The sequence below is a fragment of the Sminthopsis crassicaudata genome, chromosome X (assembly GCF_048593235.1).
Source record: "Sminthopsis crassicaudata isolate SCR6 chromosome X, ASM4859323v1, whole genome shotgun sequence".
NCBI lineage: Eukaryota > Metazoa > Chordata > Mammalia > Dasyuromorphia > Dasyuridae > Sminthopsis > Sminthopsis crassicaudata.
Window position 1 is genome coordinate 31,994,284 of NC_133623.1, and position 23,972 is coordinate 32,018,255.

General features: G+C 41.8%; 1 protein-coding gene across 10 annotated transcripts in view; it reads right to left on the reverse strand.

Annotated features, from left to right (window-relative positions):
- MAMLD1 (mastermind like domain containing 1) overlaps window positions 1–23,972 on the reverse strand; it is a 467,295-nt gene that overhangs the window by 78,215 nt on the left and 365,108 nt on the right. For 3 of the 10 annotated variants that reach the window (XM_074278502.1, XM_074278499.1, XM_074278501.1), the window contains exon 2: window positions 20,152–20,470. The exons of 4 other annotated variants lie outside the window; for them this stretch is intronic. In XM_074278502.1, the coding sequence (XP_074134603.1) occupies window positions 20,152–20,166 (15 nt within the window). In that variant the 5' untranslated portion in view covers window positions 20,167–20,470. Of the gene's footprint in view, window positions 1–14,829; window positions 14,935–16,867; window positions 17,122–20,151; window positions 20,471–23,972 lie in introns of all 10 variants that reach the window. 3 more of the 10 variants (XM_074278505.1, XM_074278506.1, XM_074278503.1) reach the window with 3 other exon arrangements.

Consider the following 23,972-nt stretch of genomic DNA (forward strand, 5'->3'; position numbering starts at 1 on the left):
GACCTGGATTCGTCTCTCTGCTGGGCGATGCTGGGCGATGCTGGGCGACCGCCTCCCTTCTCTCAGAAGCCACGGCCTCTCCTGGTAGAAAATGGGGACCCTAACACCTGCACCTCTCACCTGTGAAAGGAACCTCGCTCATCTCAGAACACCATTAGGAAGGCGTGCTCTCATCATCCCTTGACGTGTGTCAGCCTGGTGCGACACGGGTGACGGGATGAGATGCACATGGTGTCTGATGGGTTAGTGACCTAGGACAGACATGGGAATTATTTACTGCAGAAAGCTCCTCTGTGCTGCTGTGAAATCATTTGCATAGTATGGTGGGAGGAGGAGGGAGCCAGAGGCTCCCAGAGGAGGAAGTTTCCTTGGAGGCCTAACCCACATCTGAAGTGGAGTCCTGTCTACTCCCTCCCACACACCAGCCGCCACACAAGCAAGGAATGCTGGAACTACAAGGGACCTTAGAAACCACCGAGTCCGATCCCTGCCTTTTAGGGGACCGGCAAAAAGAGCAGATTGGCAAAGGAACCCAGATATTCCCACTCCGGAGTCCAGAGCCCTATTCTCTCACCACCAGGCTGCCTCTCGTTGACACGAGCCTTACGTCCTCCCTGTTTCCAGCACCGGGCAAGGAGCAACTTCTCGTTCCCCGGCTGGGCTAGATTTTAGGAGCTGGGCTGCCGTAAGCTAAATGGGAGCCTTGGCTGGCAAAGGCTCTTTACCTGAGGCCCTCATCCAAGGTCGTGCTGTCGAGAGTGGCTTGTCTGTACTGGGTTCTGTTACCATCCACAGTTTACAGAACTGCCTGAGAACAGAATTAGGACATCATGACCCAGACACCTGCTGGGAGCTGGGAAAAACGAAAGCAAAGAAGCAGGTTGGGGTGGCCGAGGGATGAGCTCCCAAGGGTGTGCATGAATTAAGACCAAACAGTCCAGCCACATTTGTGGCCTTAGCTCAGACTTTGGGTTTTGGTCATTTGCTTTAATAGCCCGTTAAAGTGAAAGAAAACATCTCTCTATATATATCTACATACACACACACACACACACACACACACACACACACAGGAAGGCTGTTGGAATGAGATTCCAAAGCATAAACTTTTGGAACAAATACTTTCTTCTGGTTCTAGAAACTCAGCACTCCAGGCAGTGTGTGGCCAACAAATGTCTGTCTGTGGAACTGACGTCCACTCACGACCATGACAGTGAAGAATCTGAAAACGAGAAGGCTCAGGATGGAGCTGATGAGCCTGAGCTCAGGGAAGGGGCGGCTTCATTTTCACTATCTACAAAATCATTGGGGGAGTCAGGTCCAACAAGGCAAGGGTAGTTAGCACATCCATCACAGGATTTAGAGCTGGAAAGATCCTTAAGACTTACATAGTACACACACACACACACACACACACACACTCTCTCTCTCTCTCTCTCTCTCTCTCTCTCTCTCTCTCTCTCTCTCTCTCTCTCTCTCTCTCTCCCTGTCTCTGTCTCTGTCTCTGTCTCTGTCTCTGTCTCTGTCTCTGTCTCTGTCTTTCTTTGTCTCTTCTGAGGAGCCCCCTTTTGGAATCCGCAGAGTGGCAGTATCATGCAATACAAAACATGAGTTGTGGAGTCAGAGGACTGGGTTCAAATCCTAACTCTATTCCCTATGTGACTCAAGGCAGGCCACTCCCCTCTCTGCTTCTCAGTTTCCTTATCTGTAAAATGAAGGAGCTGGGCTAAAATCACTTCTGAGACCTCTCTGAGCTTTAAATCTGTGACCCCATAACTTTGGCTACCGATGTTAAGGAAATTTGGCATGGAGAGGCAATGTCTAGCCCTCAGGTGATGGGGAAATCATCACCAAAAATGGAGGTCCTAAGATTTGGCCTCTTCTTGGCCATTGTGTCCCAGTTAGATTTTTCTAATCCTAATAGGATCCTACTGTCGTGGAAAAGCCTGAGAACAGCTGTGTGCATTGCAGGAGAGCACCCAAAATAGAAACATGCACACGATCTGCAGGCACTTGACCCAGAAAGTTCATAATTGCATCATAAATACAGTACTCCTCACAGTAGTTTGACCATCTACTATATTAAGGCTTTCTCAGAAGGTAAGAAGGCTTCTTTTGCATTCACACCGGAGCTCCAAGGACATGTATTTCTTCCACATACCTCCAGACTAATTACCAGTCCCAGTTCACTGGGACTGTGGGGTAAACCCCTCTTTCCCCAAAGCTTATAACTATATACATTTTCTTCACTGTCTTTAGATAAGGCTCTCAATGTCCAAGGATGATCTAGTGACCTCTGACCTAGGCATGCCCGAGACAATAGCCATCAGAAAATGCTGTCAAACATACCCAGCCATTGCTGAGCCATATCATGGAATCATCATTACCCAGCTCTTTGGTGCTTCCTGTACCTAAGTCCTTAGGTGGCTTAAAGTGAAGTGGGATCCATGAATCTTGCCCTAGGGATAAAGATCACCTTGGCAAACACAAACACAGACATACAGAGAAAGTCACCCAAGTAACTAGACTCCCTAGATAGATAAACCAGTGTGTTTTAAAACCATCTGGACATAATATTAATAACCCCTCATGAGAAGCCCTTTTGGTTCAATAGCATCAGTTAGAAAATTTCCGAAAAACCTCAATACACTTGACTGTGTGTAAACTTTAAGAAGTACAAGGAAAGGGGGACAGGGAGAGGTAGAAGTTAAAGTGAAGATGATGTGACAAAAGTCAGATCAGAGCTACAGCAACACTGAAAGCCAATGCAAACACCAAGCCTTTAAGAGGAGATTATATGTGAGAAAATACAGATACCATACAAATTGTATTGTGCCATCTCCCTTTATTTTTGAGAAGATATACTTTGGTATAAAGCTTCCAGAAGCATGGAAAATCTTTCCAATATGTACAAGTAAATGCAGGATCCAAAACTGACTATGTTCTTTTACTCTCATGTTTCCATTCAGATGGATTGATGAACAAATCTGAATGAATTTAAAGAACTTGGGAACAACACATTCTGCTTCTGACTAGAACTATTTGGATATCCAAGCAACATTTACCAAATGGCCATCATAGGTGGGGCAAGATGAGATCATGTGCTAGCCATTGTGGGGTATACAAAGAAGATTAAAAGATGATCTTTCTTCTCTGAGAACTTATACTCTATTTGGAGAGATGACATATATACTTTATAAAATGTATGATCTCATAATTCATTTGTGGTCACTGACTCCACTGATGGAGGATCTAGGATTACCTCTTCTCCCAATGCCTTAATAAATAGAAGTAAGTTTGTCTTCATGAGATTTTATGGCCAAAAAGAAAGAAAAAACTCTGGTAATTAACCTTCAAATGATAAATGAACCTTTCTAAATTTAGTGAGGCTAACCCTCAGACAACAGATTCATAGTCCCTTGTTGGACCGATAATCAAAATCATTCCAGTTTGAGTAAGAGCCTTGTAAATAGAACTTGTGCTCAATTCTGAAAAACTTTCAAGATTTAGTCACATCAAAGTTATAAAAACCAGAAAAGAAAAGATAAAATTATTACTTATTTTGAGTAACATAATGATATAGTTAGAAAACCCAAGAGAATCCGTTAAGAGACTGAGCTAATACTTTTAGTAAAGTAGCAGGAAATAAATCACTCCACAATATCATCAATACTTCTACATAACAAGAACAAAACCAGGAGGAAATGATAGTGAAATGTCCTTTAAAATAACTACAAAGTACATAAAATATCTGAGAGTCCATTTGCCAAGACACAACCATAATTTATATAAGTACAATTATGAAATACTCTTCAAAGAAATAAAGGAAGATAAATAACTAGAAAAATATCCACTATCCATGGTTGGGCCACATCAAACTTGAGACTATAAACTACTTAAAGGATACTTTCTTCAACAGAAACTGACATTTAAAAACTACAAAGCAAATGGCAAAAAGAAAGGTTTATACTAGCATCTTATATCACACACCATATAATAAGTACCAAACAGATAACTCCATTCAAATATAAAAGGTCACAGCATACAAAATACATTGGAAAAAAATAGATGGATTTTAATCTATATTTAGGGGGAAAATCCTCAAATCAACTACAAGGGGGGGAATTTATTGACATGAAACTGAAAAGATTTTGCATGAACAAAATCAATGCAGCTATGATAAGAAATGGCATTGTCCATTATGAAAAATATTTTGATAAAGAGTTGATATACAAGATATATAGAGCATTATAACAAACATAAGACCAAGAACAATTTCCTGATAAGCGTCCAAAGGATATGAACACACAGTCCTCAAAAGAAATGCAAACTATTAAAAATTTTGTTTTTCAAGTCACTTATAAAAAGAAAAACGTAAATCAAAACGACCCTGATGTTTTAGCCAACAAATTGACAAAAGATGACCGAAGAAGGTACAAAGACTTAATGTTCAAGGGATTGTGAAAAGGTAAGAAAGTTAATATATTGTCGGTGGAGTTGTGAATGCCTCAAGGATTCTGGAAAACAAATTATAATTTCCCCCCCAAAATGATTAAAATGGCCATACTCTTTGACCCAGAGATTCCATTGGTAGGCATGTAGCCCAAAGAATTCAAAGATAGAAATAAAAATGCCCCATATTTGCCAAAATACTCATAGTAGTGCTTATTTATGTTAGCAAAAAACTGGAAACAAAGTAGGTGCCCATTGATCAGAGTGGTAAGTGATAAGGACTTAGGCTTGACTGTAACAGAATATCCTATCACCCCAAAAGATGAGAAACGAGGAATTCAGAAATACATAGGAAAATATATATGAGCTCACAGAAAGTGAAATAAGCAGAACCAAGCAAACGATAGGCACAATGGATACCCAAATTAAACAGAAAGAACAAGCCTTTATTAAGCCCCTAAAATGTGCTAAGAACTAGAGATACAAAACAAAATATTCCCTTCTCTCACAGATCTTCCATTCTATTATAATCAATGAGTAAATTATAACTACTGGCCATGAAAGGAAAAAGAAGAATTCCTTCATTTTATGTTCAGAAATCTGAGGAACCGGCTATGATGTTAATACAGGCTCAGTAATTCCCCCATCTTGGATGTGAATAACTTAAAGACTATCCAGAACATTAAGTAATAAATTATTGGGGAGAGATTCAGAAATAACCCCCCTATGGGGAAAATGTATTGCCTTGTGTTCAAATCGCAAGGGAGCATAGGGATGAGTTACTTCATTGACTGTGAATGAATCTACACCTAAATGCCAGGACGGAAACTCTCATTTCCAAAGGCATACATATAAATGAATGAAAAGAAGACATTTGCATCATTTCTGTAATATACTCTGATAAATGCCTTCTGCATGGCATCTCTGGACAGTATTTTCCAGTTCTCAAAGAACTTTCACATATAGTATCTTCTGATTCAATGAAAATGAACCAAGACTAAGTACCTGTCCTCTGCTAAGCCTTGTGCTGAAAAAATATCAAGCTAAGACCCTTTCTGGACCCTCATTGAGCTTACCATCCAGCAGAATGAACTATGCCAAGCAATGATTTGCTAAAGATCACAAGGTTCCCAAGAAATCAAGTTCAGTTCCAGATTCAGATCCATAGCACCAACACATATAAACCACAGGCCTGGCTTGGGAAGATGCATCCTTTGGCTTCTATAATCTTTATCATTTCAAAACTTGGGATTTATGGTGATTTTTGAGAACAAAAAAATTAAAGAATAAGGTTATCAATATTCTTTCAATTAAAGGTAGACTGTCAATCCCAATACAAGGACCTTGAAAACAGGGACTCTTTCTTTCTTTCTTTTTTTTTTTTTTTTTTCCCTTGGATCCCTACCATCTAGCACATAGTAGCAGGGACCTAATAAATGCTTGTTGACTTGAATTAAATGATTCTAAGTCTAAATGGATAATTTTAGAGCAAGGGATATATGATGTTTCAAAATGCACATGATTTCACTGTGGGGAGTTGGGGGTGGGGGAAATGTGGGTATCATCCATGGAAATTACCAAGGGTAGGAGGAACAGAAAGCAAAACAAAATATCAAAAGTACAGCGAAGACAACCTAATGAAAATGAGACTGCAACTCCTCCCAAGCTTCCCTCTCTGTGCTTCTCATATTTTGCCTTGTAATAACTTGAGAAAAATGTAGCTTTCTTGGCAAGTTGATGGCCTAGTCATCCATTGAGCTGTCAATCTTGGTCCCTTAGTCAATAGTAGGAGCAAGGGAATCTCCATTATTCGGCTTGTGTGGTAAAATCCCTCCTCAGCACCAGGTCATTTTCCCAAGGCAAAAACAAACTGCCTGGTAACTAAAATTTGACCACACTGAGGAAAGCCCAAGTGGCACCTCCTCCATGGTTTTGGCTGTGCACCAAACGTAGCAGCAGCAGCAGCAGCAACAGCAGCAGCACACTGCACTATTCTGGTGTGCTGACAAACCAAAAAGGCTATCCACACCTAAATAGGTATAGTTCCCTTTAAAGTCATCCCCTTGGGAGGCTGTACCTCAATTTCAATGAGGTTGCCATGGCACAGAATGGAGATTCTTAAACTTTTTCCAGTCACGTTCGCTCGAGACATTTTTACGTGACTCCGGGTATATAGGTATATAAAATAGATATATAAATCCAATATTTACTGATAATAACTCCTAATTTCATAACCCCCATATTCAGTTATGAGACCCCATGGGAGGTTGTGACCCACAGTTTAAGAAGCAGGGTACAGATCACCACAGGATTGATGCCTCTTTGTCAATGGACTATTTTAAGCCCTGGAAGTCCTTCATCTCAAGAGTTTATCTTATTTTTTTTTCTGGAAACAGCCAAAAGTCATTTGGAGTCACATGTGCCAGCTAAGTTGATTGATCAAGCTGAGAACTACCTTTTTAAAAACATGGCATCAAGTAATTTCATGAGTTGTCATGAAACAACTTTATGTGTCATTAAAAATACTGTCACCCGAAAGGCAATGAGAAGCACCCGAGGGATGTGTTATCATCCAAGAACTGCCGAAAACAAGCAGTACAAAGTATGTCATCAGAGATGTTTGGCCAAAAACAAAGGTAGGCAGGTTAGGGGACCAACAGATAAATTGACAGGTGGCCTGAATATTCCATTTGCATGTCAAGAACTAGAAGCTGCATGGCCCCCAGCATATTGGGTAGACCACCTGTGAGAAATTTCTGAGAGCAAAGATACAAGATTCATCAAGGATGAAAGAGCACGGAGAGGTTATGATCTGTATTGTTGGAGGGACTACTGACATTGATAAGGTCACAGATCCACCATGTAGTCAAGAGATAGAGAATAACAAGACCAATTTCCTTATGTAGCTCTTATATAAATCACCTCTGAAAATTTCAGAGAGTGTTCAGTCTTAATAAGAAAAATCTAGATGGAGACATTTTGGTCTGTTAAGAAAAAACAACACATTGCCCCCCCCCAAAAAAAAATCCACAATGGATTCATCACTTTGAAAATAGTGCTTTGCAGGCTCATACATAGGATCATTTTCAATTCAAATATTAATTAAATAACTATTGTGTATAAGGCAGAGTGTTATATTTGGTGATATAAAGTCAAAAATATTTAGTCCTTGCCCTCAGGGAGCTTACACTGTATTGTTCTTAATTCTCCTAGGAATAACCTAGTTCTTGGTGGGTTATGAGTTTGGGATAGAGACAGAGACAGAGACAGAGACAGAGACAGAGACAGAGACAGAGACAAACACAGAGACAGAGCCAGAGCCAGAGCCAGAGCCAGAGACAAAGACAGAGGGGAGGGGAGGGAAAGAGAGAGCATTTCAAACCAGTGCCTAGACACTAAACGGGTTTTTTGTAGTGGGTGACCAGAAAAAATGAAGCATGATTTCAGGACAGTCCCTCCACACCCATAACACACACCCTGGGGCCCCGGGGCCACCAAAATAAAGGTGATTTACCGAAAATGTACTGGGCCTGGAATTTTATAAGTAAAAGCCCTCTAGTTATGTGAAATGACATCACCCCAGAGCCCTGGGCTCCCAATTCTATTAACAGGAAGGAAACAGACCCACTGCTCTTTAAAAGCAGCTTCCTCTTTGCTCTATTAATTTCAGAGATTAAGCAAGCCACTCCTCTGGAGGCATAATAGAGCAGGCTAACAGCTATTATGTCTGCTGCAACTCCTGCTAACCAGTACTCGAGATTTGGGTGATGTGCGGCCCTTGGGTCTCAAAAGTCAACGAGAGAGAGACCGTGTTGTCAAAAGCTTTCAGCGTCCCTTGTTTTTAGAACTTTGGTGGCCCTTTGAAGTACAGTAAAGATCCCTAAGCTGGTTTCAGAATCTGGGCCACAGACTATTTTTAAAGGAGGCGAGTGGAAATATGTCACATTAGCCTTTAAAAGGACCAGGACCAAAGACATTTATTGAATGGGAATTCCTTTTTGTACCCTGCCCTTGGAATCCCTGTTCTCACTCATACTGAGAAAATCAGCCTAACCAACATACACTTCTTGTAATTCTGACAGCCGCGCTATATTAGGGAAAAAGAGCTTCCTTCCTTCCTGCTCTAGTTCAGAGTGTTGTGATATTGTAAATAATCACCCTGAAAGGGGAGGCCAGAGATCTATATTTAAGGTCTAGTTCTGTCCCTACCTCTGACGCCTTGGATAAGTCATGGGATCATAAGGTTTAGAGCGAGGAAGAGACCTTAGCGACTACCTTTCATTTTCCTGAAACCTGAAGCCCAGAGAGGGGAACGGACTTGTTCGATGTCACATGGGTACTGAGCAGCAGAGCTGGGCTTTGAACCTAGGTCCTCTGGCATCAAATCTAGTTCTCTTTCCTGCTTTCTCCTCTCCCTAAGGCTCAATTTTCTCATCCATAAAATGGAAAGATTAGACTAGACTTGCTAAAGTCCTTTCCATTTTTAACACCCTGCCCCAATAAATGGCCACAGATTATGGTGGATGCCCGTTGACATTTACTAACACGATAACCACTGCCTGTTTCTCCAAAACCCCAACCACATTATTTGCATTCAAGTTTATGATCAGCAACATCCAGCAAGGCCTCTTTTCTACCCCACGGCTCACTGCTGGAATATTCCTAGGGCCCCTCTGGGCTGTAAGATGAATGTACCCACTTCTATTTTCCTGAACGATTTTTGTTGTTTCAAACTGAAATACTATCAAGACTCTCATTTTATTCTAGATTCTCAAAGGTTTCTTCCAAGCTGTGAAGCACACACTAGGATAAGGACCTCAATGGAGGCAGATATGTATATACTTCACATAGGCAAATGACTCCACTGAGAAAAATATTAGATTTGTGCTTTTTTTTTAATTAGGAAAACTGTTTTGTGATAGTCCGAGGACTATCCTCCTGAACTAGGCCTGAGCGGGCCTTTTCTGGGCCTAGGGAGACACAATTCTGAACTGCCTGGTGCATTCTCTGGCCACAGAACAGAATAAAACAGGTAAGGGCACATGGAGTCATGGGAAGAATACAAGGGTCAGGAGCCAGGAGATCTAGGTCCTGCTCCCAGCTCCACCATATATCATGTGACCTTAACTAAGTCTTTTCTTTCTGGGCCTCAGTTTCCCCTTCTTTAAAATGAGGGGGTTGGACTAGATGGCCTCTACGATCTCTTTACTTCTGATACTTTCTGACTACTGCTCATCCTGGAAACCCTCCACTACCCTGGCTTTGTTAAGCCCATGTGCTAACCAGCTCCAGATAAGCACACACTTGAGAGAAGAAATATAGTTTATGAAGGGGATCACAAACACTTTACATAAGTTGACATGAAACAGAACAGCAGAAGGTTGGCCACCAGGGAATTAATTTTTTTTTAGCCATGTCAGTTTATAAAAGACCTTTTCCTAACTTGTGGAGAGGTTGGGATCTATGCCAGTAGAAGGAACAGATTTAAAAAAAAAAAAAAAGGCACAGATCAAGGACTCTGTCCTGGTTCCTCCTCTCTTCTTAGTGATCTCATCAGCTTCCATATATTCAATCATCATCTCTCTGAAGAAGATAATCCCCAGATCTATAAATCCAACCCTCATCTGTCTCCTGAGCTCTCGCCCTGTGTCACCTGTTGGGCCTTTCCATCTGGATATCCCATAGGCAACTCAAAATCAACATGTGCAAGATGAAACTCATCACCTCCCCCTTTCCTACCCCTAAACCCAACTCTTCCTCCGAACTTCCCTTTTTTCTCTTGTGGGTACATTGTCCTTTCAGTTACTTGGCTCCAAAATATCAATTGTCTTTGACTTTTTCCTCTCCCTCCCCTCCCCCATATCCAATCAGTTGTCAAATCTTGTCAATTCTACCTCCCTAGAAACCTAATCCTCTCTCTTTACAGTGTAAAAAGTGCTCCAGGACCTTCAGTGGGCCCTAATTCCTCCAGAAAATAGAGGCTTCTAAAACTTGGCCTTTAAAGTCCTTCACAAACTGCCCCCAAGCTCCTTTTCTAGGTTGATTACAAATGACTCCCCTTCGCTCTGTATTCTAGCCAAACAGGTCTACTTATGGTGCCTTAAAGTCTCCTGCCTCCATGCCTTTAGACTGCCCGCCCACCTCCAATTCCTGCCATCCTTAGTTTTATTCAAAGTTCAGATCATAAGCTTTCAACAGAAAGTCTTTTCTGATCCCTCTTCTTCCTGAAATGATCATGCATGCTCCTAGGTGGTCACATGTTGCAATCCCAGTGGACCGGAAGCTCTTTGATGGGAAAGACTATTTTTCATTTGGTCTCTCATATTCCTAGAGTCTAGCATAATGCCTGATAAAGAGTACATATTTAATAAATCCTGATCACTTTGGTTTGGACTGAAACATAGGATTGGAAATGGAATATCCATCTATCCATCTATATCTATATCTATATCTATATCTATATCTATATCTATATCTATCTATATCTATATCTATATCTATATCTATATCTATATCTATATCTATATCTATATGTATGTATATTTACCAAGACAGAGATTCATAAAGCAGAAACACTTTCTGTCTATAAAATTCTTCTTTTTGACGATTGAGTTTCTAGAATACAAATCTTAGGCTCTAGAATCTGTCCAGATAAAATCACTGACCAACTGCAACTTTTTTCACAAACTGCATTAGCCTCTAGAGACTTTATTTACTCCCTAGAAATAGCTTCTGTCCTAGGATCAACATTTTCTGCTTGCTAGTGCTAACTCTGGCTGCCGGAACTCTGGACCCCTATATCCATTGCCCACGAGACAAGGGGTACGTGCCAGATCCTTCATGGCCAGCTGGACTATTAGGCCTACCCTTGTATACACACACCCTTCTGTCCCCCACACAGAGGTCCTCTCATTACATTATATAATTCTATAAATGACCCATGATCTGACTCCATGGGAGGGGATAAGGAAGACATGAGAAAATATGGAGATGAAAAGAACAAGAGAAAAGAAGCGATGCACATGGGATGAAGACCTTAGCAATATCTTTAGGGATGTACCAGGGTCACAGGTTGTCTCTCCTTCACCTAGAAAATGATAGACTGCTAGAGCAGGAAGAAACCTTACAACTTATCCAGCCAAGCCCTTCCACATATAAGAATTCCCATGGAAACCTCTCGGATAGGTGCTTATCTAGCCCAGTGGTGTTAAACTCAAATAGAAACGGTACATGAGGATTCCTGAAACTGCAAGTTGACTTAGAAAATCACATATTGACATTATCGATGTTCTACTCAATTTTTAGGTATTTTCTTAAACACCGCCTAATTAATTTTAATCTGACAGACTTCTCTCCCAAGTATTTTGGTTCCTAGGCCACTCAGCCTGGTGAGTTTGATGCCTCTGGTCTAGCCCTTGCTTAAACTCTTCTACTAATAATCTTCACTAAATTGCAAAGCATCCCATTCTATTGACCATTAGAAAGTCCTACCTTATATTCAGCTGAATATTCAACTGTTCCCCTGCAACTTTCCATCACTGCAAGCATGCTGATCCTAGTTTTGTCCCTTGGAGTTACCCAGGATAAGTCTACTCCTACTCACACCTGACAGTCACTTCTTTCTCCAAGTAAAACATACTTCAAGTCCTCACAGGGCATGGTTTCCTGGTCACGTCCTCTGGACAAGCTCCGGATCTTCCAACTCCTTATTAAGATGTGGCCCTCAGAGCTCTGGCAGAACAGAGAACAGCAGAACTACCACCTCTGTAGTTCTGTATGCAACTTTCTAGTAACAAAACCTCAAAGTTATTAGTTTTGGGCTGCCTAGTCACAAGTAATCAGGACTCCTCTCCTCAGGCTTCTTTTTTTTTTTTTGGGGGGGGGCCACAAAATTCTAAGTAGATTCAGCCCAGTGCTCTAGCTGATTAGGATCTTTGGGGATCCTGAATCTGCTATCTAATCTGCTAGTTATCCTCTCCAGCTTGTTGTCAGCCACACATTTGATAGGCCTTTATCAGTCACTGATATAAATGGTGACCAGGGCTGGGTCAAGCGTTAAGAATTCTAAAAACTCTTGTTAAGAATGATCCTCAGTTAGCAGCTGGTATATTTTTCCAACTCTCCCCACCTGGCTGTACAACCATTTTTCTGCATCGCAGAAAACAAAACATACCTAAGTCACACCTAAGGAAGGGAATAAACAACCTTAGAGGAAAGCAGCCATTTGATTTTCACATCAGGTCTGCCGATGACTAATTCTAGAGCTGGAAAACGTGAGCGAGAAAGCCCAACAAACGGCAATTTCAATGTGGGTCCCTGGTCATCTGCAAAGATCCTTCAAGGAGCAACACTGGCTGTCTGAAAACACAGGAGCACATACTCCCTACAGAACTGCATCAAAGATACAGCTTACAGTGGTCTAGGTAAAAGCAGCAAACATCATTCAAGCTTAGGAACAACCATTTGAGAGAGTGTCTAGGAAACCCAAAGATCTGGCTTCTTCATGACAAATGGTCTTACTCAGGGAGTTTTCAATGAAATAGTTTTCGATTAAAATTCATCATCTCCCAGCTCAGTCACCTCCCTTATTCGCCAGGCTGGGTTCCAAGTGACTTGGTTATTTCCAATGAGGAAAAATATTTGCCATTATTAGGGAGATCTCCAAGAATGGAAGGAGGCTCTAAAAAGGACAGTTCCCAAAGCAGAATCCCAGAAAATGGTTTGAGAAATGGGAACATCTGTAGAATAAGTGTATAACCCTCCAAGGAGAGCAACAAATAGTTGCAAAATGGAACAGCTCTGCAGTCACTTCTACAGTGATCTGATTCAACTAGACAAGATTTATTGAGCACCTACCAGGTACTAGATGCTGAAGAGAAGAAAACCTCTGTTCTCATAAGGAGCAATAAAAAAGGTAACATGGAGTATGACAATGACTCGGTCTCAAATGCAGATTCTGCCACTTAATCCCTGTGTGACCTGGGACAAATGGTTCTTTGGGCCTTCTTTTCTCCAAGTGTAAAATAAGGGAATTAGACTAGATATTCTCTAAAGATTCTTTTTATAGCTTTGACAGTCTATGATTCTCTGAATCTAGACACCATTCCTGTCCTGAAGACCACAAGGAACCCTGGACATTCCCAATTAAACCTGAGACTCACACAAACTCCCTGGAATGAGGCATCACAGGACTCCAAAATGGAGCATAAAAAGGCCGAGAAAGTGGCCAATTCTATCGTCAGAGAACATTTCAGCGCTTGGAAACTCATAACCCATTGTTCAATATTTTTGTGCATCAAAGGGAACCACTTGCAAGGGATACTAGGCATCTAATTATAATCTCCTGTTAATAGATATGTCAATTTCTCAGAACATCATATGTAGATTTACAAAGTCAATTGTAAAAGCATCAGCTGTAGCAGTTGCCACTTCATCTAACCCAGGGCCAAAAAAACGACACTCCATTGAGGGAAAGAAATAGGAAGGGCTTTCAACCTTGGGAGAGAATAGAAGGTTGACCAGTTCCTTGCCTCAGTGTAACTGCCTTGCTTTGCAAAGTGACCTCCCCAGGCCTTTTTTCTCTCTTTAACTGCTGACACCGTGAAACTGTTGACCTTTCACCAGTGACCTGTGTAATCAATAAACAACTCACCAAGTCTTTCTGTGGAGCTGCCCCCAGCCCTGATTTGTCTGTCCCCTTTTGTGTCCCACCAACTGCTATTCCATTTGACCTTTTCCTCCAGATTCCTGTTTTGGGGTGAGTGGCTTAAAACCTTACACACCTGTGTTCTTTTTAGCTTCAAAACTGCCAGGGCTTCCAAGCCAGGGCAAGCTCTGGGCAGTTTGAAGCGGCTTGTTCTTAAGACGGAATCCTGATTCAAGGAACCAATTCTTATAGAAATCAACATTACAGGCAAAAGCAAAGTGTTTTCAAGTTGGCCACTTCCTGAAAACTCACTCAACCTTAAGTGGGCAATGGACAGCTGCTTATGGCTGCCCTTTCTGAGAAGTGAGAGTGATGTTCTCTGCCACTTTGGGAGGCCAAAAGAGGACAACCACCCAGAAAGGAGATGACAGCAGTACAGAAAATATCAAGCTTGTCACACAGGCCCTTATGACAAAACTGGATTCATCCTGTCTACACCGTGGGCCATTTTAAAACCTTTTAAAAAAATGTTCATTGACTTTAACAGCACACAATCTGCCCTCTGACATAAAGGAATCTCACACAATTCAAAACGTTCCTGATTTTCAGGTAATGAGAAGTAGAATGAAAGGTTCGAAAGTGATTGTATATTTAATGGAGCAAATTAAAAATCTTAAGTCAAATTGTAAACTTTGAGGCTTTAGCAGATTTTAAAAAAGAGCATCACAAACCTGAAATGAGAGACCAAGAAAATGATGGTTGGTTAGGATCAGTCTGGCTGGGCTCCAAGGGTCTCAGACCACTCACCACAGGTCAGCAAACACACATTTCTAGGGCTGGCAAGGATATAAAAACACTTGGAGTACCCTGGAGAAAAGGGGTGTCTAAATTGAGTTAGAATTGTTTAAAACCATCAATAATCCTGTTCCAACTGGCCCCTCGACTTCCCTACTTCCTAAATCAGCCAATTCCCATTTGCATTCACCTTGGTGAAATGGAAGTAAACCCAAGGATTTTACCTCTTCCAACCCTTCCCCTTCTGAACCCTCACTTGAACGTGTCGTACGTTGCTCCAGAAAACATATAAAAAAGGGGGGTTTGAAGGTGATTTCTTCCTGCTGCCCCTTTCTATACTGGCTTCCTTGGGAGTGCTGGAATAGGGAAGGCAATTGGGTTTGTGGGAGAATTTCAGCAAATTGTCATCCTCTGCAGGAGGTACAAGTAGCTCTCTAACTCCATGCACGATAGGAGAACCTCAAACTTTGGTAAATGGTTAAAAATGGCTAGCAACCAACAGTGGCATGCAGGACAAGGGAGAGGATGGACCCAATGCATATGGCCCAGAGTAGTCCAAGACCTGGGATCTGCTTCTCTGACTTCTGCCACTCACTAGCTGGGTGACCTTGGGCAAGTGCCTTCCTCTTTCTGTGTTTTCACCTACAGAACGAGGGGGTGGGAACTAGATGACCTTTCCTAGCTTTGACAGTCCAGGTCTCTGACAACTTCAAAGTTTCTTAGAATGGATATTTACTCTTGGGAGAGACTCCCAAATGGGATTACTACCAAACCTAATGAGAAAAGATGACTTCCTGGTAGTGAATGCTTGAAAGCCTATGGACTGGTTCCAAAATCCAAACGTGAAAAGATTGCATGTTTGGAGTCAGGATCTGGGTTCAAATCTTAACTCTGATTCTTACTAGCTGTGTAACCTTGGAGCAAGTCCCTTTCTCCTCAGTTTCCTCATCTGTAAAATGGTGGAGTTCAACTGCAGTCATAAGGTGTTTTTCCTCCTCTCTGTATGGCTGACCATCTTAGATTCCCTCTCACTGGAGAAGCCACCAATGATAAACCACTAGGAATCTTGAGTACCAATTTAAAGAAGGATTAGCTTTAGATCTTAATCTAAGGGCCTTCCATTTGTATGGCACTTAAGTGCTTTCACCCCTCCCCCCCCCACCTTATAACAACTCTGAAAACAGAGAACCATGGACTTCAAGTTGGAAAGATGTCATCTAGTTCAACTCCCTGGCGTTATAGATGAGGAAACTGAGACTCAGAGAAAAGTGTCTTACTCGGGTAAGCTATAGAAACAGAATTTAAATCCAGGACTTTTGACTCCAAATCGGGTGTTTTCTTTTTCATATTTAATACTTGTAGAGGGAGAAACCGGGCCCCAGGATTGTTAAATAAAATTTGTCTGAGGTCACACGGGGAATGGGTGGCAGAGTAGAAACAAGTTTGGGTCTTCTCCCTCCTAGGCAGGAAGAGTTCTTCTTACGGGGTGACCTGAATAAGGGACATCTTGAGGTTTGTACCATATTTGCCTCCTAGCCCTACGCACTACCTTTCCAACAAAACAAGATTGTATCAATAGGAAAAGTTACCCAATGAAGTCATTTGGGTTTTTTTTTAACGTGTGGTTTGAAAAACAGACAGAAGCATTGACTTGGGGACTAATAAGAAGACAGAGGAGGTAGACCGCCCAAAGCAAAAATACTGTTTTTGTTAAAAAAAAAAAAAACCCTGAAAAAAGTGTTGCTGGGTTAATTTTGTCTTTTAAAATCCATTTCACTGATCTCAGCGGGTTTACAATAACATAAACACATTCTGAAAATGCTACTTAAAAACAGTAATAACTCACATATGCGGTTCACAAGACACTTTATATACATCATCTCACTTGATCCTCGGGACAACTCTGTGATGTGGGTACTCTTCTCCCCATTTCACAGATGAGGAAACTGAGGCTCATAGAAATTCATGACTTACCCTTTGGTCACATAGTTACTAGTTTCAGAGATGAAATTTGAATTCCAAGACCAGTAGTCTTCTGGCCTTTAGACCTTTCTAGAAACTTGCTTTTATGCCTGAACAAATTCTTTCAAGTCTTAGAAATGCAAATATTTGCCACGTTATTCCATAAAGGAGATCAAGTCAGTGTGGTTGCTACCAACGGTTTTGCAGGATACAATTTCATTTGTATCCGTTTGCCTCTTCGTTCCCAATTGGCTAGACTGGCCCTGCTTTAGAAAGAGAAAAGAACAGGCAGATATAGCTACACATTTCTGAAATGGGTCCAGCAAATTTTCTTTGAGAACTCATTCAATGAAAGCGTACAGACATTAAAACAGAAACGTCGTTTCATAAAGCTCCTCGACTCTACGTTGGGACAAACATAACCCAAACGCAACGAGGACGCTGAGCTTTGGGCTCCAAAAGGAGATGGAAGGGAAAGCTAACACTAATATTTTTATTAGACAATCCTGTTTGGGAGCAGACGCCAATTTCCGCATTCAAAACTATGAATGTGGATTCTCATGGCCCGCTTTCAACATACTGTTAACCTATTTAGCAAGCGACCAGCTATGCATTTCTGGGCTATCGTGGAAGAAGACAGAAAAACAGAAGGCTTAATAAACCCTCGCCATTAGTGTCAGACTAAATCGCTTGACCCCACAGCTCAAAAATACTCAGTCCATAAACCCCAAATGCTAATAAGACAGACATCTTTCCCCAATCCAGTCAGTCTCTTTTCCCTGAGTCCTAAAGAAACAGGCTGGGGCCTCATTGGAAATGCATGTGTCATTAGGCACGCCTCACTGGGGCTCCTGATATTTCAATAAAGGAGGAGGAGGAGGGAGCTAGTTTAAGAAAAGTGGCCCAAGACTTGCTTCAGGCCTGTTCTGTGTCAGGTCACTGCTCCTGTTTGCTTGTGCTGAGCTAAGCTTCAGTTAACAAAGTGAACTTGAGATGTTCTCAAGTGTATGAGAACTGCTGTGTATCATCACTCCTGGATCTCTACTCTGTCTACTTCGGCTGGGCTTCTTCTACACTGTCAGGTAAACCGTTTCGAAGCAGGAAAAAAATGTCACAATCAGGATCAAAACTCCCTCCACACCTTCAATGGCCCTGTTGGCTCAGATTTCTTGAAAGATAAATATTTAACTCCAGATTTTCAATCAAACACAAACATATTTCTGGGGTTGAAGATTAAACCTCCTTGAGCTAAGAAAAAAAACAACATCAGGGTTGTGTGCTTCACAGAGATAGTGTGACATCTTGGAAGAGCACAGGGAAGTTGTCGGAAAACCTATCTCTTTCTGTCTAACAGAATCTAACACTTCCTACCTGGGTGAATTTGAATAAGGCCTTTCCTTACTGGGGGCCCTGGTTTTCTGGAGTCATCAAATGAGGGGGTGGGACTATGTGATCTCCAAGGCCCCTTGGGGCTCTGCCGCTCCACAATCCTATGACTCACGCTCAGACTCCAGTGTTTTCCTTCTGTCATATACCCAGATGACTGGGAATGAGGGCATACCCGTAGAAAGCTCCTAGGGCCAAATCTGACATGAATTCACCCATTGAGTCAAACATCATGCTTCATTCATTCTGCCTGAGTCTCTTCGCCCCTTAGGTTTTTTTTTTTTCTTTTGGCCTCTACCGCTTTCCATTTGTCCCTCTTAAGTAGCTCCGAGCCCCTGGAACCGGTGTCATAAAAAAGGTGATCTGCTCATTCTGTGCCTCAGTTCAGTCGAGGGACAGTCGGATCCCCTTGCCCGGCTAACTTGGGCTATATCTGAACTCTAATGGCCTGATAGATCTTTACCTTTAAAATGCTAGAGAAATCTCTGGAGAGTCTGGACATTCATTTTACATTCATTTAAGAAATCTATCGTGTTATCAGATTATATCTTGGCGTGCTGGAAGTTAGAGGATTCTCCCTTTGATGTCTGAGACTCTGCTAGCCATTAAAATCTAGCCCAGCTCTCAAATGATTATGGGCTTATACTCAAGACTCGGGCTAAAGCCAAGCAAAGTATTAGAGCTCAGCTGTGCAGAAGGAATTTGTGCTGTCAACATGTCCTATTGTAAAAGCTTACTGCTATCATCAACCAAATCTTTCTGAGCACCCTTACTGAGCTGTACAACTAGGTAAATAATAATGATAATAATAATAATAATAATAATAATAATAATAATAATAATGTCAGCATAGCCCTGCCTGCCAGCAATCTGTCTTTTTTCTCATCCACTTGATTGGTCAAGTTTTTCCTAAGGAGGTGACCCTGAATATGAATAGGAAAGCAGAAAAGTCTAAGAAATTAGTCTAAGATATTGCTGTGAAAACCCAGGTCCAGAGGGAATGGAAAAAGAGACCAGGACCGAGGATTTTAAAGACTGAGGAGCGCTGAGATTTTAAAATGACATTTTGCCTCATCCAAGATGGCACAAATGACAAGTTCCTAGAGGGGAAGGGGAAGATGGAATTAAAGCAGCTTTAAGAGAAGGCTCTAGAATGAATCTAGAACAAGAAGCTTAAAATCGAGGGCACGAGTGAGATATGCCTGAAAGGGAGAGTTGAGTTAGAATGAGCAAGACCCAACCATGCTTTGAAATGTCAGAAATGAAGCAACAGCCACATGGCAACATACGCTTGAAGACTGGATTGATGGAGTGGGACAGTCTGGAGGAGGTAAGAGAGGGAGAGAAGAGTTTGAGGAGTTAGTTTGAAGCAACTGGAAGGCAAGTTCTTGTTGATAAGGTGAAAGATCAAGATGATACAAAGGCTGTGAAGGTGATAGATAATAATGGTACAGAGGGAGAAGTCAGAAGAATTTTGAAATACTCTCACCTAATAGCTATGGAGGACACTCTTCCTTAAACGTGTGTGTGTCTGTGTGTATTAATAATGTTAGGTATGGAAATTCAAAACCTCTTTATGTGTTTTGTGTACTTGTATGTACTTGTATATGAAGATAGAACCCAACAACGAGTTTTTTTTCAATGAGCTAAAAGAAAAAACCAAACCAAACCTAGGGATGTCAATTTGGAGCCAAATGAAGTCTTGTCTCCAGAATAAGCATTTCTGATTTCTCTTACTGAAAATCTATTTGGTTTTTCCAACATGTTTTCATGTGCTTATTTTAAAGCTCTTGACTTTCCATAAGATTCTGAATCATACGCTTTTAATGACTGACTTTATCTTCACATCATTTTTTTGTCAAATTTAGGGATTTACAAAGCAAACAAGCCAGTTAAACAAAGCTAATTACATTCACCAGCGACATCCTTGCTTTTCCCCCTCAGTGCCCGGTGATTTCGGCTTCTGGTGCTCTGATAGCTGCTGACAGCTTGCTGGGACAGAAGAAGGAAGTAGGTCAGAGTAAGCCAGGGTCAGCAACAGAGAATCCCATTAGACAGGCTTAGAGGGCAATCCTGAAATCGAGGAAGTGTGTGATGTAGTGACAACGTCCCAGACACATAACAGCCAGCCTCGGGACAGCCTCCGGCAGAACTTGTACATTTATCGGCGAGTCATTATAATGACCCCAGATAGAGCTTCTCCAGTTGATTTGTGATTCCTAAGAGGTTCTGCAGAAACCAAATGACAAAAATGGACTTGCAGTTAGCAAGATTATTCCAGACCACAGGCAATATACCATGAGCTACTCTTGCAATGTGACCCTCTAGCTTACAGTGCAGGCCTAGTTTCTAGGGGGAGGGGGGAAGCAATCTCTTAATATCTACAAAACACAGCTGGGGAGAGGGGGGAGGGAAGGAGGGAGGGAGGGAGGGAAGGACACGGGCAGTCATTCAATTCAATTCAATAAACATTCACTAAGTGCCTACTATGTATAAGACATTGGGACTATAAGGCAAAAATGAAAAGGTACCTGTTCTCAAGGATTTCATGGGCTCTCATTGATTATTTTTTTTTTAAACCAAACTAATCCAACCCAAACCAGTGCAAGTATACAAACGAATGTGTAAAAATGGATTTCTGCAGAGGTGAGCCATTTTAGAAAGCTAGACAGATTGGGGGTTTAATGCTGGGGATTTCAGGCCCCCTTGCTCAGCAGGGCCCAATTCCTCCAAGGAGGCTGTGGCCCTTTCACATTTAAAGGGGAATAGTGGTCCTGGCAATGAGGTCTTTGACACCTCTAAGGCAGCCCATGTATCCCGATTGCATTAACAAGGTCCAAAATGCTGATTCCTTCTGGGGAAGAGTATGATATTAAAAAAAAAAAAAAAAAAAAAAAAGGGAAAACCTACTTCCAAGTTAAAAAAAAAAACAATCTGGGTGAATGATGTTGAAATAGAAAACATTCTTCCCAGAAGGTTGAAGAAAATGCCTTCTCATATCAAAGTACAGATACCCTTGGACAAGACATTGACAAGGAAGCCCATAATTTTCACTGGATTTTTTAGTGGAAACTCCCACACAACCAAGAATCTAAGTAAACTCTCAGTCTCAAAAAGGTTGGTTTCTTTCGTTGTCATATCATATCCATTGGTATGAAGCATTCCCTCATGTATCTGCTTGTTTATGTAACTCCCTCCCAAGAACTTTTAAGTGGATGAGAGCTGCAAGCCAAGCAGTCTAAATTTATACTGGATTTGCTGGGTTGGAAGAAGGGAAAGCCCTGAACCTCATGGGGGTGCCTGGGCTACGGCCCCCAACACATCCAGTTCAAGTTGCCATCAAATCATTTCTATTTCAATTACTGGGAACGATTTCTTGGAACTACCTGGGGTACATTTTTGCAAGTTTCGAGCTCAGAATGAAACCAGACATTTTTTAGGAGGGAGAAGGGCTGGGCTGGGGTCTTGGGTAAAGTGATGGGCTTTGAGTTAATGAGATCTGGAGTTCAAGCTTTGATTTTGACTGTCTCTGGGCAAACATCGACAAATTGGGAACCTCTTTGAATCTCCAAGCTCCTCCCTATTTATCCACTAAACTATAGACAGATGATATATTGGCTCTATCTTACAACATAGATAGATATGTATTGATGGGTTTCATTGGAAGTTACCCTGAATGCAAATGCAAATAAAAGGCTAGGGTAATTTTCTTCTAGGGTAATTTTCTTTGGGTCCAAGGGCCATACAGACAGCCATTTCACTGGCAGTGTACAAATCCATCAGTGTTTCAAAAATCAAGGTATTTGGACCAGTAAAATGGTTTGGATTATTTTAGAATGTTCGTTTTATTGCCTGTACTTGCAAAAGCCAAATCACAACTTGGCATGGCCCGGAGAATCCCTACCTCTTGTCCTTGGAGGAGAATAACAATAGTAAGTCAGACACTCATAGAACTCTGTTTTTCTCTTCAAAGTCCTTTGCAAACATTAAATAATCAGCTCATGCAAAGTCTTCCATGGTTCCCAAGATACCTTTCCAGCCTTGTCTCCATCATTCCCCTCCCAGTGCTTGGCCCGAGTAACTTGCTCATGCTTTCCCACTTCTATTCTGTGCGCATAGTCTTTCATTTCTGTGCCTGTAAGGGACTTCCCCTACATTCCGCCCGTGTCATTCCTCTTAGTCTTTCAAGGTCCACTAGATGGTAAGGGACCTGGAGATCATGCCATCTGAGTATCAGCTAAAGGAAATGGGATTATCTAGCTTGGAGAAGAGAAGACTCAGAGAATACAAGATAGCCGGCTTGAAGAATTCAAAAGGCAGGTGTGGATTAAAGGGATCAGATTTATTCTGCTTGGTCCCAGAGGGCACATCTAGGAACAGCGGGCATCATTTTCAAAGGAGCACATTTCTGCTTGAAGTAAAGACAGCTAGGTGGACTGAAGTAGAGCCCTGGACTTGGAGTCAGGAAGACTCTTCTTCCCGAGTTCATATCCGGCCTCAGATGCTTACTAGCTGTGTGACCCCGGGCAAGTCACCTCACCCTGTTTGCCTCAGTTTCCTCATCTGTAAAATAAACTGAACAAAGAAATGGCAAACCACTTCAGTATCTTTGCCAAGAAAATCTCAGATGGGATCATTAAAGAGTTGAACAGGAGTGAATGACAAAAGTGAACTGGGGTGATACAGGAAGGAGAGAGATTCCCCCTCAGTGGGGGGTCTTCCAACAGAATCTGGATGACTACTTGTGTTGGGAAGGCGGTAGCGGGGATTATTCTGGTGCAGGTATACAGAGGTCTACATGACCTCTGAAGTCTCTTCCAACTTAGAAATTCTGTGCTTAAACCATCTTTAAAGAAGACCTTAGAATCAGCTACAGATTTAATGACTCCCCGATTATATTATTTTTTTAATCCTTTTCCAAAGTAGGCTTGTAAAAAGGTTGAAACTGGGTGATCTCCCCCCCCCCCTCCCTCCCGGCCCAAGTGATGAATGGTGACGGTAGCATCTAAGTTAGGTTCAAACCCAAAGGAGACGGTACAATTCTAGGTCTCACTCAGGGGCCTTCCTGAGTCTACCCACTGATAGACTTGGTACTTCAAAGAGGTATGTGCTACGGATGTCCAACAGTCTACCCGCACCCAGGTGAGCAGGCAAAAACCCATTTTTTTCCCAAGACATCTAGCTGATGAAAAGGCAAAGTTAAAAATACATTGAACAAACTAGAGCAAGCAGTACAGAGTACCTTTGGCCACAGGGAAAAGCGGAAGCTCTCTCACAGCACTCAAATCTAAAATTGATTGTACACACTTGATAAAAATCAATGTAATCTGCAAGTAACTGAATACTCGAAAGGCAAACTGTCTGTCTGGTGACTCAGAGGACCCTCTGCCATGGCTCTCATTCCTTGACCAAAATGTTTTTCATAGTTTTGCCTAAGTTATTTCACTTAATGCCACCATCAAACTTCCTTTTCCCATTATGTATGACCACAAAGGGACCATATTTCAAAGTCACAGGGAAACCTATGTCAATGCTTGGTGATGCAATCTCCAAAGCCCATTTCCCAAACTGGGTTATGAGCCATGTGAAAAGAGCTTCCATGAGAAGCTACAACTGCAGGCAACATTCGCTACTCAAAAACACTAACTAGCCAGTGACATATGAACAATACTCACTATATGTAACAACTTTTCGCTGGTTTTTTGAGGTTTTTTTTGGCTCCAATCCCACC